This window comes from Artemia franciscana, chromosome 1 (genome assembly GCF_032884065.1).
Source record: "Artemia franciscana chromosome 1, ASM3288406v1, whole genome shotgun sequence".
In the NCBI taxonomy this organism is placed as follows: Eukaryota; Metazoa; Arthropoda; class Branchiopoda; order Anostraca; family Artemiidae; genus Artemia; species Artemia franciscana.
The window spans coordinates 10963363-10976870 of NC_088863.1; the positions used below are offsets into that span (position 1 = coordinate 10963363).

The 13508-nt window shown below is 31.3% G+C and overlaps 1 protein-coding gene across 31 annotated transcripts in view; it reads left to right on the top strand.

The window, feature by feature from the left end:
* The window catches only part of LOC136025213 (twitchin-like), a 397750-nt gene that overhangs the window by 230526 nt on the left and 153716 nt on the right, over window positions 1-13508 (top strand). For all 31 annotated transcript variants that reach the window (XM_065701279.1, XM_065701032.1, XM_065701099.1 and 28 more), the window contains 6 exons: window positions 803-927; window positions 1669-2022; window positions 3850-4056; window positions 5678-5818; window positions 8304-8468; window positions 12843-12967. In XM_065701279.1, the coding sequence (XP_065557351.1) occupies window positions 803-927; window positions 1669-2022; window positions 3850-4056; window positions 5678-5818; window positions 8304-8468; window positions 12843-12967 (1117 nt within the window). The remainder of the gene's footprint in view (window positions 1-802; window positions 928-1668; window positions 2023-3849; window positions 4057-5677; window positions 5819-8303; window positions 8469-12842; window positions 12968-13508) is intronic.

The following is a 13508-nucleotide window of genomic DNA, read 5'->3' on the forward strand; positions in this document are numbered from 1 at the left end:
TTCAATTTCCATCTGTATTGTCCATATCAGTTGCATATTTTTAAAATTGTGAGAAGTCTCTTACCACTGGGTGCCTTAAGTAACGCCTGGTAAGGGGAAGGGGGTATGCAAGTTTTTCTGGAAACTGTATAAAACATTGAAATCAAATTTTACCGCTGACTTATGATTCTATTATTTTCTTGGAGATTTTATATCCGTTAGGTGGTATTTCCGTGACATTCTGTTTAGAGAGAGAGAGAGACGCACTTTTTATTATACATATCATCAATATACAAAAAGCACATCAGCCACTTTAGAAAGTCAAAGGCTTAAAAAAGAAAAAGAAACTTTCTTAAAAAAGTAAGTCAAAGTTTAGCATATGTATTTCCATCATATGTAGATCAATCATACATAATGGAAATGTTATTTCTGTTTAAAATTTTCTTTGGTAAGGCAGTTAATTTTTCTATTGTAATATATTCCTAAAGAGTTATTTTTTTATTTGAGTTTGAACTGGCAAACGGCAACTAATTTTGCGCTGACTGATCCGTACATGGGACATGGGACATGTCCCACATGGGACATGGGCATGGGACATGGGAAGGGATATCCCTTCCAAGCTTGGTGATGGTTTGTATATGTATTGAACACAAAGTCTCTTGCTATGATTTGTATTTATATTACATCAGATTTCGATGTACAGTTTTACATATGTCCATATCTAATGTACGATTGTACGATAAGTTACATCAAACTCCTATGGTATGTTTCTTGTTCGTTTTTTTCTTTTTATCTGTATTTTTTACGGACATCAATTTTCTAGGATACAAATGATTGTAGAAGGACGCAAGAGAAAGTTGGTAATAAATGAGTTGAAAATGTCAGACAATGGCTCAATATCTTGTCATTCATCAGCTGATGAAACCTCGGCTGAACTTGTTGTTGAGTGTAAGTTCCTTATAATTCTGTTTCTAATGGGTTACTATGTATTTTCATAACTACTTAAATTGAATTGGCAAAACGAAATTATTATTTTTTTATTATTATGATTGTTATTATTTGATATCACTATTACTGGTCGTATCAAATTGATTTGAGGCTTAGGCCACAATTGATCAGTGCCTCCACTTTCCCCCTAAAAATAACTAATTAGTGGGGAAGGACTAATATTGAGTTTTCCCATCCTTTGTGTATACTAGCAAAGTTCCTTATTTTATTTGGAACTTCAGATCCAAATAAAATAAACAAGAAACTTGAGGACACAACAGTCATACAAAGGGAAAAGCTTCTCCTCGACGTTGAGTTAGCAGATTAAACAATTGTACCACGATGGTATTTTGGAGAAAAGGAAATTAAAGATTTAATTAGAATTACATTTTAACTAAATTACATAATTAATTAAATTTAATTACGTTTCTTCTGAAAATAAAAATACATCCATATGTTATATATATTTCAGATCCAAATAAAATGAACAAGAAACTGAACACAAGAGTCATACAAAGGGGCAAGCTCGTCCTCGACGTCGAGCTCGTAGATAAAATAATTGAACTACAATTGTTTGTGAAAACGAAATTAAATATTTGACTAAGATTTTATTAATTAATAAAATTATATAATTGGTTAAATCTAATTAGATTACATTTCTTTTAAAAATAATAAGACATCCATATGTTATATTTATTTCAGATCCAAACAAAATAAACAAGAAACTTAAGGACACAACAGTCATACAAAGGGAAAAACTCATCCTCGACGTTGAGTTTGCAGATCAAACAATTGTGCCCCAATGGTATTTTGGAGAAAAGGAAATTAAAGATTCAGAGAATCATGAAATTAAAAATCTTGGCGGTGGTAAACACCAACTGATTGTCAACAAAGTTGAAATGGCTGATGAGGGAGAATACCGATGTAAAGCCAGAAAGATGAAGACAACATGCAAGGTGACGGTTACTAAAGCTGAGGACGCTCCAACTATCCTTCTTGATGGACCCCTGGAAGGACCAACTGGAAAGGCCCTGGCCTTTGATGTTCCTTTCACAGGTAGTTAAAATTTATGTAATTTATATTATAAGTTCAAAATTAATCTAAATTAAGTAAAGTAAATGTTTAATAGTAATTACCCTAATTTGCAATACCCTAATTGTACCTAACAGGCTCTTTCAGGTCTGAACTTTTTTCTGTTTTCGTATATTTGCTTTTTCTTTTCTTTATTTATGTGCTATTCCACGTATTATTACATAGTGTTAAAAAAATGTAAAAAAAAAAAAAAAAAATATGAAAAGGACTACAGCTAGAGATCTGAGATTTCAGTCAAGCATTTTAATGTGAAAAAAATCTTAATTTGTGTGTGTTTAATATTTTGGGTTATTGAGGGTAAAATAGCCAAAATTCTTCAGGGCTAACTACTTTTTTTGTATTGGGTAAAACGGCCATTGAAATTTTCAATTTGATTTTAAATGTTTACGGAAGTGAGGTCATCAATTGTGAAATTATATTTAGGTGGTTGGTTAGTAACTTTTGCAACGGACAGGGGTATCTAGAAGAAAATCTACGATAAGACTCACTGTATGGTCATGATACTGATTAAACAGCTTATTAGTATCCCTAGAACCACTTGGTATGACATTTTACAGGAAATTTTGAAACATTTTAAGGTCTTCGTACGCTTCTTACCTCGCTTGTAGTCTACCAAAGAAAACACAAAAATTCATACAAAGAAGTGCAGCCAAGGACATGAAATTCCTGTTAACCATCCAACCTGGGGATAAAATAGTAATTTTTGTACGTTCAATATTTTGGGATATTGAGGGCCAAATAACCCTTTCTGCTTAAATTTTGACTTATGTATAGCAACAAGATTCTAAATTATGGTTGAAATAAGTGTTCTAATAATAACATCATTTTTCTTAGTAGCTTAAAGAAATCAAGCGTAAAAGTGAAGCGGGAAAAATATTTTTGAAGATCTACCAAAAAATAATGATGAAAAATAACATAAAAAGTCAAAAAATTTTTGTAGTATTGATAAATATTAAATAAAACAATTCAAATTTTTACGTTTTTTTATTATGCAGTCAAAATATGTGTGTACATTTACCAGAAAATAATGATGAGAAATGATATCAAAAACATCTGGCAATTTTAATGGTATTCATAAATGATATGTATATGAAAGTTCTTAAGCCGAACTGGCCAGACATGACAATAAACAACAAAAAAAGATAAAACTCCACAAAAAAACCTCAAACGAGACTGCGGCCAGTGGAGAGGAAAGACTAAAATAACGCTGATATTTCGCCTGTATCCAAACTAGGCGTCCTCAGCACAAGATAAAAAGAAAAAAACTAAACTAAAAAGAAATAAAACCACCACCAATAATAATAATTACAATTGTCGCTACTGATCCACGTAGGGTAAAGAAGCTATTCGAGTTACTTGAATGAGAACATCAAAGCAACTGAGGAAAAATTATGAAAATGAAGCCATGAGGCTTAATTTGTTTTTTAATTTTGATTCATTTTCAGTACCAAAATGGGTATTGATTCTAAAAGATTTAGGAATCACTGATTCCTTCTTGCAATTTTTTAAGAAAATTTGCTGATTTGACAAATTTGCATGTTTTTTAACCAAAGAAAAATAATAATTGACAGAAACGGCTGATTGTTGCCCCTAAGCTTGACGAATGAAAGCTCTTAAGTCGAACTGGCCAGACATGACAATAAACAACAAAGAGAGATAAAACTCCGCAAAAAAAAACTTTAAACGAGACTGCGGCCAGTAGAGAGGAAAGACTAAAATAACGCGAATATTTATAATGATATGTATAACAATGTCAATTGTTATTTCTAATCATACATCACTTTGCTTTAGTAAATGGCTTGAAGAGATCAAATGTAGAAGCCAAGTTGGTTAAAGATGGAAAAGCCTTAAGTGCCAAAGATGTTGAGATAGTCGTTCGTGAAGACAAAGTTGAGATGAAACTGAAAAACGTGAAACATGACCAATCAGGAACTTATCAAATAAAACTGTCCAATGCCCAAGGAGAGGGTACCAAAAATATCTTCATCAACATACAAGGTAATTATTTCCAATGCTCATTAAAATTAGTTTTTATAAGAAGAGATTCGGGGCCCGAAAACGCTTTGAAAGAAAGAAAAAAATATATTAAATTTTACATTCTGCTCTTGAAAATACTTCCTAAACTTAGACTTTACATTTTGTTTGCTTTTTTCCTGGTCTATCCCTTTTCATGACTTTCCTCTTTCCTCTCTAATTTTTATTTTCTTTTATTTTTATTCGCCTTCTTTCTTTTCTTTATTAATCAGTTGACCAATATTTCTCTACATTCTACTAGAAGCATACAAGATTTTAATGTGATTCAATTAATTATTGTTGCTATAAAAAGAGGATTGGAATTTCGTGTTAAAATTCTTCAGGGCCAACAGCTTTTTTTTATAGTGTAAAATGGCTTTCTGAATTTTTAATTTAATTTTAACTGTTTACGTCAATGGTCAACAATTGTGAAAGTATATTTAGGTGGTTGGCTTGTAACTCTTGCAACCGTCAATGGTGCACAAAGTGATAACATAGAATCTCACATAATCACTTTTATCACCTAGGTACCTTCGTTGTCGTGTTAGCCATTCTTGTCTCAAATATTATCTATAATTATTGTCTGTATTTTTCAATTTTAATTTTATCAATATTTATGTTTAGATCAGCTATTTACCTATCAATATTTATGTCTTTTATTTATACTTATTATCTGTATGTATCTGCTGTATGTTAATTGTTATCAATTATGTAAGTAATAAAATAATTTGACTGATGCATTAGATCCTTTCTAAAGGGTTTAACAAGATAATGAAATGCAATTCGAAAGATACTACCAGTTGAGCTTATAGTCCCATTTCTGATCGGCTAATCAATTATTGGGAATATACTTCAAAGCACAAAGGTGATATTTAAAAAAAAATTAGATAAAATTTTAGAATAGGATATAATTTAAAGCAAATTTTCATACAAATTCGTATAGTTTTTAATATAATTTTTTTGTACATTTCAATTTATATGCTTGATTCAGCTAAGGCTGTTTTCAATTTCAAAAATTTGGAAAGATGAAGCATTAAGTTTTACTTCAAATGTGAGTTACGCAAGAGTATATTTAACAAAAATTCCGTATAAACTCATTTTAATTCAAATCATTTTAACCAATTACTAAACAGTTAGTATATATAAAATATAGCATATATATATATATATATATATATAGCCAATCTGGTATATTCTGGGTACCCGGCTGACTGACCGTATTCCAAACAGTAGGTTGTACGAAAAATGTGGTTCAATCCCGCTTTCTAGGGTTATAATGAAAGAAAAGTTGAGATGGCTAGGTCACGTTCTGCAAATGAAGGATGAAAGATTGCCCTTTTTGGCCAACAGTCTGGGGCTACATTGAAAACAGGTTGTTCTCGTCTGGGTTAGGAGGATGTCATAAATAAAGATTTAAAGGAAATGGGAACTTCCTGGGAGGGTGTAAAGAGGGAGGCATTGAATAGATTAGGTTGGAGGAGGAGCGTGCGTAGCTGTGTTAGCCTCAGGCGGCTTGGTGCTGCGGTGAGTTATTAGTAATAGTAGTAGTAGTATATAGCCAATCGAATTTCAGTTAATTTTAGTTAACCTTTGAAATATATTTTAGACATTCCCAGCCCACCGCTAGATGTGAGTGTGTTCGATATTTATCAAGATCATTGTTCGCTAAAATGGAAGCAGCCTAAAGATGATGGTGGAACTCCGATTACCAAATATATCATCGAACGACAAGACCTTTCCGCTAAAGGTAGGTGTTTCAGCTTTAATTTAACAATTGTTCCAAGCTGTTTAACATATTATTTTATTATTTCAGCTATTATTAAATCTAGCAATAGTGTTAAATTTGGGCAATAGTTTTATTCTGATTCGAGAATAATCAACATGTTCTCACTTCTTTCCTTAATAATCCAGTTAATTCTTGACTATTAAGTTAATAGTAATTAAGACTTTAAAGTATAATATTTAGTGACTAATTAATTTAATAGTTTCCTTAATTCTTTACTATTAATGAAGTTAATATAAATTCATTAAATGTTCCTTTGTGTTCTCCGCTAATTTAATTCGAATTGGGCTAAATTAATTAGAATTACTCAGAACCATAATTCTGCCTACGGTAGCTGGCACGTCACTTAATGCATTACACTTACGTGCTCCAGATAATTTGAGTTATTTTCTGAATTAGTAGAATTAATTTTCTATGGATCATATTTGTTATGGGCAAAGTGATAAAAATTTGCATTATTTATAATGCAGTGAGAGTAGGTGTGGGGGCTCCCAACTACTCCCCTCTCCCTGTCTAAATTTTAAGAAATGGCTCTTTTGGTATTTTCATTGTTTTTTTTTGGTACTTTATTTTTTTTTAAAGAAGAAAAATTGCCCTCTCTCCTATATTTATAAAAATTAAGTTTTGCCACCCTCCCCTGAATTTTTCGTGAATTGAAGCCACTGTTAGAACTTCTTTTGATTATTAATAGCAATAATTAAAGTAGTGGAATTTGCTGAGATACTATTTTGGTTGATTTAGATATGTTCTGGAGTCCAACAAGTATAAAGAATGGTAAACAATAATCAGTCTTTCATTATGATCTGATCATTTTCAACATTTTTTTCTGATGAATAATCGCATCCCATGCTATAACTGTATACCAGACACGATTGCAACCATCTTTTATCTTCAACCCTAATATAAGATTATTGCTGCTACATTTGTACTTGGCTATATGGATATATTTCGTATTATGGCTAAACTCACCCATTTCATATGATGGCTAAAATTGTTTTTAAGGTGGCATTGACAATGGCGACGCCGCCTCGTTTTGTACAACTGCAGAGACTATTAATGAACCTTTGTTTTTAAGGTGGCATTGACAATGGCGACGCCGCCTCGTTTTGTACAACTGCAGAGACTATTAATGAACCTTTGTTTTTAAGGTGGCATTGACAATTGTTTTTAAGGTGGCATTGACAATGGCGACGTCGCCTCGTTTTGTACAACTGCAGAGACAGGTTTAAGACAATGGATAATTAGATTAAAGCAAAAGTTTAAAGAAAATTTTGGAAATACAAATTTGTTTACTGTAAGGGAAAGATATAAAATAAGTAAAATGATTTAAATCTTTCCATTATAAACTGCTTTCTTCTTCCCAAGTTTAACTAAATTTCTTAATATCACACTTTATGTTCATGCTAGTAAATAGAAACATGAAACACACGGGTAAAATATAATTTAACTATGCCCTCACCCATTAGAAAACACCAAGTAATAGCTAGTTTATTTCTTTGAAATTCCATTTTTAATTTTAGAGCGGCCATGGAGACACTTTTACGCATAAAAATGTGTTGTACGTTGCTTGATTAAGTTCGAACAAAGTGCGATATGCTAGCTTCTCTGCAAAAAAAAGGTTAAAGGAGGTCAGGAGGGTTTTTGTATATTGTGAGCAGAGTTCAATCAAGTACTGATGATAATGACCTTTTAAGGAGCCAGAGCTCCAGAGTAAAAAAGGTTCCAGAGTTCAATCTGGATCTAAGAATTAACATGAAACACACGGGGAAAATATAATTTAATCTATTTAATATAATAAAAAATACTATTTACTATAATTCAATAATTAAATATAATTTAACTTAATCTTTATATAATGACCTTTTAAGGAGCTAGTGGAGTTATTATTGCCATTCTTAATTTTGAGGACTCCTGTTTGTATTACTTCTAGGAACTGTTTGAATTCCAGAAAATGATAATGATAAAATGATAATGATAAAATGAAAATGATAAAATGATAAGCATATGGAAATCCACAATTTTCTTCTGCTTACAAAGGTATGTGTCAGACAAGAATAAAGAATAAAAGGATTTCCATGCATAAAAAGTCATTGTTGTCAAAAGTATCCATAGAACTTTCCCATTTTTAGTTGCATTATTCTATTCGAAAAGGTCGCTAGATTGTTTGTCAAGTATTGTTAAATTAAAATTTAGTTTAGTATTTCTTTATTGCCATAAGAAATAGCACCATACTAGTTGACACTAGACAGCATAGTACCAAGGGCTATGTAAATAATTTTCTAATTTGTCTTCTTCAGCCTGTTTTTCAGTCTCATTCACCATTACAGAATCGATTGCCTGTAAAAAGGATTGTTTGCTCTAATAACTTAATATTATTCATAGTATTATAATCAGCTACTATTAGCTGGTTGGAATAAATATATGCAATATGCAACCCTTTTTTTTTTAGGTGGCTGGGTGAATGTGGGAGATGTACCAGGATCTGAGAAAACCTTCAATTGCACAGGTCTGACAGCAAAGAAAGAGTACAAATTCAGAGTTATAGCTGTAAATAAATTAGGCAACTCTGAACCTGCTCTATTTCCAAAAACCGTTCTCGCAAAGGATCCTTGGGGTAAGTAGTCCACAAAGTGGATGTAGTTTTCTAAAAATTACCATCGTTGTAATTAATTCTAAGTTATAGAGTTACACATTTAACACTCAATGTTTTTGTTCAAAGAAAAATGTTTTGTGATGTTGTGATTGTGATTATTGTGTGGGTATTTACCCACACAATTTACTGCTATATTTTGTGTGGTATGTAATTTTGTGTATATACTTGTGTGGGTATGTATTTAATACCCACTGTAAGGTAGGAATAAGAGGTCTTGATATGGCAAATAACCAGCAAACTGAAAATAGCGCTGCAATCGGAAAAACGAATGGACTCATTTTGGTACCCTGAGGAACACCGCAAGATATAAATATGTCTTGAAACTATAGCTTCTCAGAATCGATAGCCTTTATATACATAAACTTAAACTATTTTAACTATATATTTGGAATTTTTGCTGTCGAGTCCTCTTTTTAATGGAAATACAATGCATGTGACAAGATCTTCCTTCAGTTATTTGCATTAATTTGATTATCAACAGCTAAGCAATTAGGATTTCTTTAAATGCAAGTTACTTCATTTAGTTTACTTTAATGTGTTCGTTAATCCAGTTCGTCTTGTTCATTGCTTAACCTTCTCCGTTTTTAATTATATACCTTTCAGTGAAAAATTACCCCCGGAAAATCCTCACAGCATATTCCCGCCCCCCTCCTGGTAACACTATGCTATCTTAATAAGTGAGCAATATTTGTGTATTTATTTTTTTTCCAAACTTATTTTTATCCATTTTCCATTTTTTTTTTGGGGGGGAAAATTGGCATCCTGGTATATTCTGGCCTAGAAAAACGATTTACATAGGTCAGAAGTTTGAAACAATTCGTTAAGAGCCTGGATTTTGGAAAAAAAAATTATTTATTTGAGTTACGTCATTTTTATATACATCAGTATTGCAATGACATTGTCGCAAGCTTAAAGAGCAAACAACTGCTAATTGCAAAAATAGTTGCATATATTTTAACAAGGGATTACAACAATTCAAAAACCCTAAAAAAGAAAATAAAAAGTTTGAATCTTAGTAGAAATCGTTGTTAAAAATCGGACTTGCGGTATTTATCAAATATCTTTGAATAGTACAGTATGAAAAGACAGTAAATAGTGTTAACAGCAAAAAACTGGTAATTGCAAAAATATTTGTATATCTTTTAACAAGGGATTACAACAGATTAAAAACCTTAAAAAAAAAACAAAAGTTTGAAGCTTAGTAGAAATCGTTGTTAGAAAAACATGATTACCGAATTTCTTTTCTTATAAGCATAAGCAATGTATTTTTAGGACATAAAAAAAAAGTTGAAAAATGTTTAAGTTCATTTCAGAATCGCTAAAGTTATTATGTAAACTCCAAAAATATTTATGGTGCCTGAGCAATAGTTTTAATGTTTTAATTCAAACTAGGAAAATACGTGCAAATTTTAAACTAGTTTCCTTTTTTGTTAGATAAAATCAACTCGCTATGTGATTAAGCTTACAGGTTCGAACGCAACCAGTTAGATAATGTCAGTAGGAAGGCCCAAAATAGGAAATTTTCAATTATTACAAATGATGATTCGACATCATCCAAAAACGAAAATTTGCAACTATTACAAATGATGATTCTCTGTTTTCACAAGGGATTACGACAATTCAAAAACCTTAAAAAAGAAAACCAAAGATTTGAAGCTTAGCAGGAATCGTTGTTAGAAATCGGACTTGCTTTAAAACTCAAATATCTTTGAAAAGAGACCTAAGAAAAGACGTTAAATTGCGTAAAGAGCAACAAATTGGGAGTTACAAAAATATTTATATGTATTTTAACAAGGGACTACAACAATTCAAAAACCTTAAAAAAAGAAGCTTAATAGAAATTTTTGTTAGAAATTGGATCTGCTTTAATAATAAGAAATATTTGAAAATATCAGTATAAAAAGACATTAAATAGCGTAAAGAGCAAAAAACTGGTAGTTGCAATAATATTTTTATATATTTTAACAAGGGATTGCAACAATTCAAAAACCTTAAAAAAAAACTAAAAGTTTGAAGCTTAGTAGATATCATTGTTTAAAATCGGACTTGCTTTAACAATCAAACATCTTAGAAAAGAATTCAGTATGAAAAGACAGCAAATTGTCTGCGGTTAGAAGACAAGCAACAATTAGAATCCATATATAGAAGCCTGGTGCGTGCCAGGTGCCGGGGTCTGGCGGCTGGTAATTGCAAAAATATTAGTTTATATTTTATAAAGGGGTTTCAACAATTAAAACCTAAAGTTTGAAGCTTAGTAAATATCGTTGTTAAAAATCAGACTTGTTTTAATAATCAAATATCATTGAAAAGAACGCATATGAAAAGACAGCAAATTGCTTAGACAAGACAAGCGACAATGAAAATCCATATATAGAATCCTGCCGCGTGCCGATTGCCGGGGCTCCCGGTTCTGTACTATATGTATACAATGGCCGAATTTCATAACTTACAGACCTTTCCACAGGGGCTGTGGAGGGTCAAATCATCGCCAGAGGCATAGTTATAAAACCTTTTAACTATGCTAGACAAACTGACTATCTGAAAATTTTGACCAGGTGTCTGGTGAAGAAAAGAGGCTTGGCAGGGCGACTCGTTGCCCTCCGATCGTTTTGGTCACTAAAGAAGGGCACTAGAACTTTTAGTTTTTGTTTCAATGTGCCCTCTCCCGAACTTTTAGAACCGTTGGTTTGATACGGTTACCCCTGTAAAAAAAAATAAAAACAACAAATAAACGCGCATCGTTATCTTTTTTTCGACAAAAATAAGAAATTCCGCATTTATATAGATGGAGGCTTCAGACCTATACAGTAGGATTCTCTGATATACTTAATCTGACGGCTTCTTTGTAATTAAGATTGCTTGACTTTTTTGGGGGTTTTCCCAAATCTTTGAAAATCGTGCAAAGATTCTCAGGCACGTAGCTTTTAATGGGTAACATTAAGCTTTATGAATTTTATATATTTATAAATATATTTTATATTTTCTATTTTATAATATATTTTATATATTTTATAAATATATTTTTATTATTTATAAATATATTTTAAATATATTTATATGAATTTTATATATGAATTTATAATTTTATATATTTGGAATTCGTGTAAAAAGCGTATTCTTTTGATGCATCTATTGTTATCAAAATTCTGTTTTTTAAGAGTTTTGGTTTCTCTTTGGCCGAGTCACTCCTTGCCAAACATCAAACTAGGCAAGTAGTTAATATCAAATGCTGTTGAAATTTTGGGGAGGGAATTGCGTTAAAAATTGGGGGAGGGACTAATTGTTGTATTTATATTCATTTATTTTGAACATGTTTGATTCTTCGCTTTTTTGTTGGCTTTTCTCGGTTTATTTTCAAGTTTCTTCTGTTATTACGATATTTTGTATTCAATTAGTGAATTCCATAACTTACAGTCCTCACTCCAGTGGCTGTGGGGGTTGATTTTATCCCGAGATGCATATTTATGGGACCTTTCAAGTATGCTAGCCAAATAGATTTTCCTGATCTCTTATATGGCAAAATAAACAAAATTTCCCATTTTTGTAGATAGGAGCTTGAAACCTCTGCATTAGGGTTTTCTTATATGCTGAATCTCATGGTCTGATTTTCATTCCTTTTACTTTTTTGGAATGTTCCAAAAAAATTTTCAAGCGATTTCCAAAAATTTCCAAGCGATATTGAACTTATTAAATTTAATATACTTGAAATCAACATTAAAAGCTGATACTTTTTGGGTATTTTTTTTTTCAAATTTCCTTCTCTTAGAGTTTTAGTTACTATTGGGCCGAGTCACTCCTTACCTGTAATTTGTTATCATAAATTGTTTTACAAGAAATTTTATTTTGTAAGGTTTAGCTTTAGAGGTCTGTAAATAAATTGATTTTAATCATTTGTATGATTCTCTGTGCTGTTGTCTTGTTTTAGATTTTGCTTACGGCCTTATCACTTTTGAAATACAAATATATAGTCAGATTTTTCACATGGCAAATAGAGGATGTCTTGCCTTCGTTAAAACTTAAAAAAAGTTGTTATTGTAATTATAAAATCTAAGCGTAATTTTTCCTTATCAATGATGGAGGAATAAAAACGAGACAACAGGGTATAGTTTTTGAGATTAAGGAGGGATGAAGGCTGAGATCCAATAGATGAATATATTTGGAAAATAAATTCTCCGTACTCGAGTTTCTTACAGGCTAAAGGTATGAATTAGTTACTCCGTATTTAAGGATTTCATCTTTTCTTGCAACAATTGATGTGGAATGGCCTTTTCCGGTTGGCTAAATTTTTTTTTTAATCCTGTATAATTATATAAAATGATCTCAACCATTTTTCAGATGAGCCAGGAAAGCCAGGGAGTGTGGAAGTTACTGACTGGGACAAAGACCATGTGGATCTCAAATGGGTCAAGCCTGAGAATGACGGTGGAGCACCTATCACAGGATATATTATTGAGTTCAAGGTAGGCAATGTCTGTCTATATAATCAATTATGAGTCGGTATTTTTGAATCGGGAAAAAAACGAAAAGACTCAAAACCAATTTGTTTTAATTGGAAAAAAATAAAATGTATAGTAGATATCGAGAAAAAACTATTCTGTTATTTTTAGGCTCTTCATCCCTCAATAGATGATTCCAACTATTATTTTGCGTTCAAAAGCGCTTATCGAAACCTACTACAACTAATTGTTTGCTCATTGTGTTTTGAGGGCATTAAGCATAATTCTTTTTACAAGGATTAATCCAGTTAATCCTTATACAAACAAAAAGTGTTTGAAACATTTATCTCTTAATATTATATGAAAACGCTTTTGTTTAGTTTCAAATTTCTTATGAACTTGTAACACTTATTAATTATGTTTTTTGTAAAAGATCGTAAATGATGTTCAAACAACGTTCATTAGAGCACAATAATTGCGCTTTTTCAATAAGTCGCTTCAGTTAATGGAAATTTATTGCAATAAGCTATAAGGAATAATGACAAGTTTTGAAACATTCATAGTT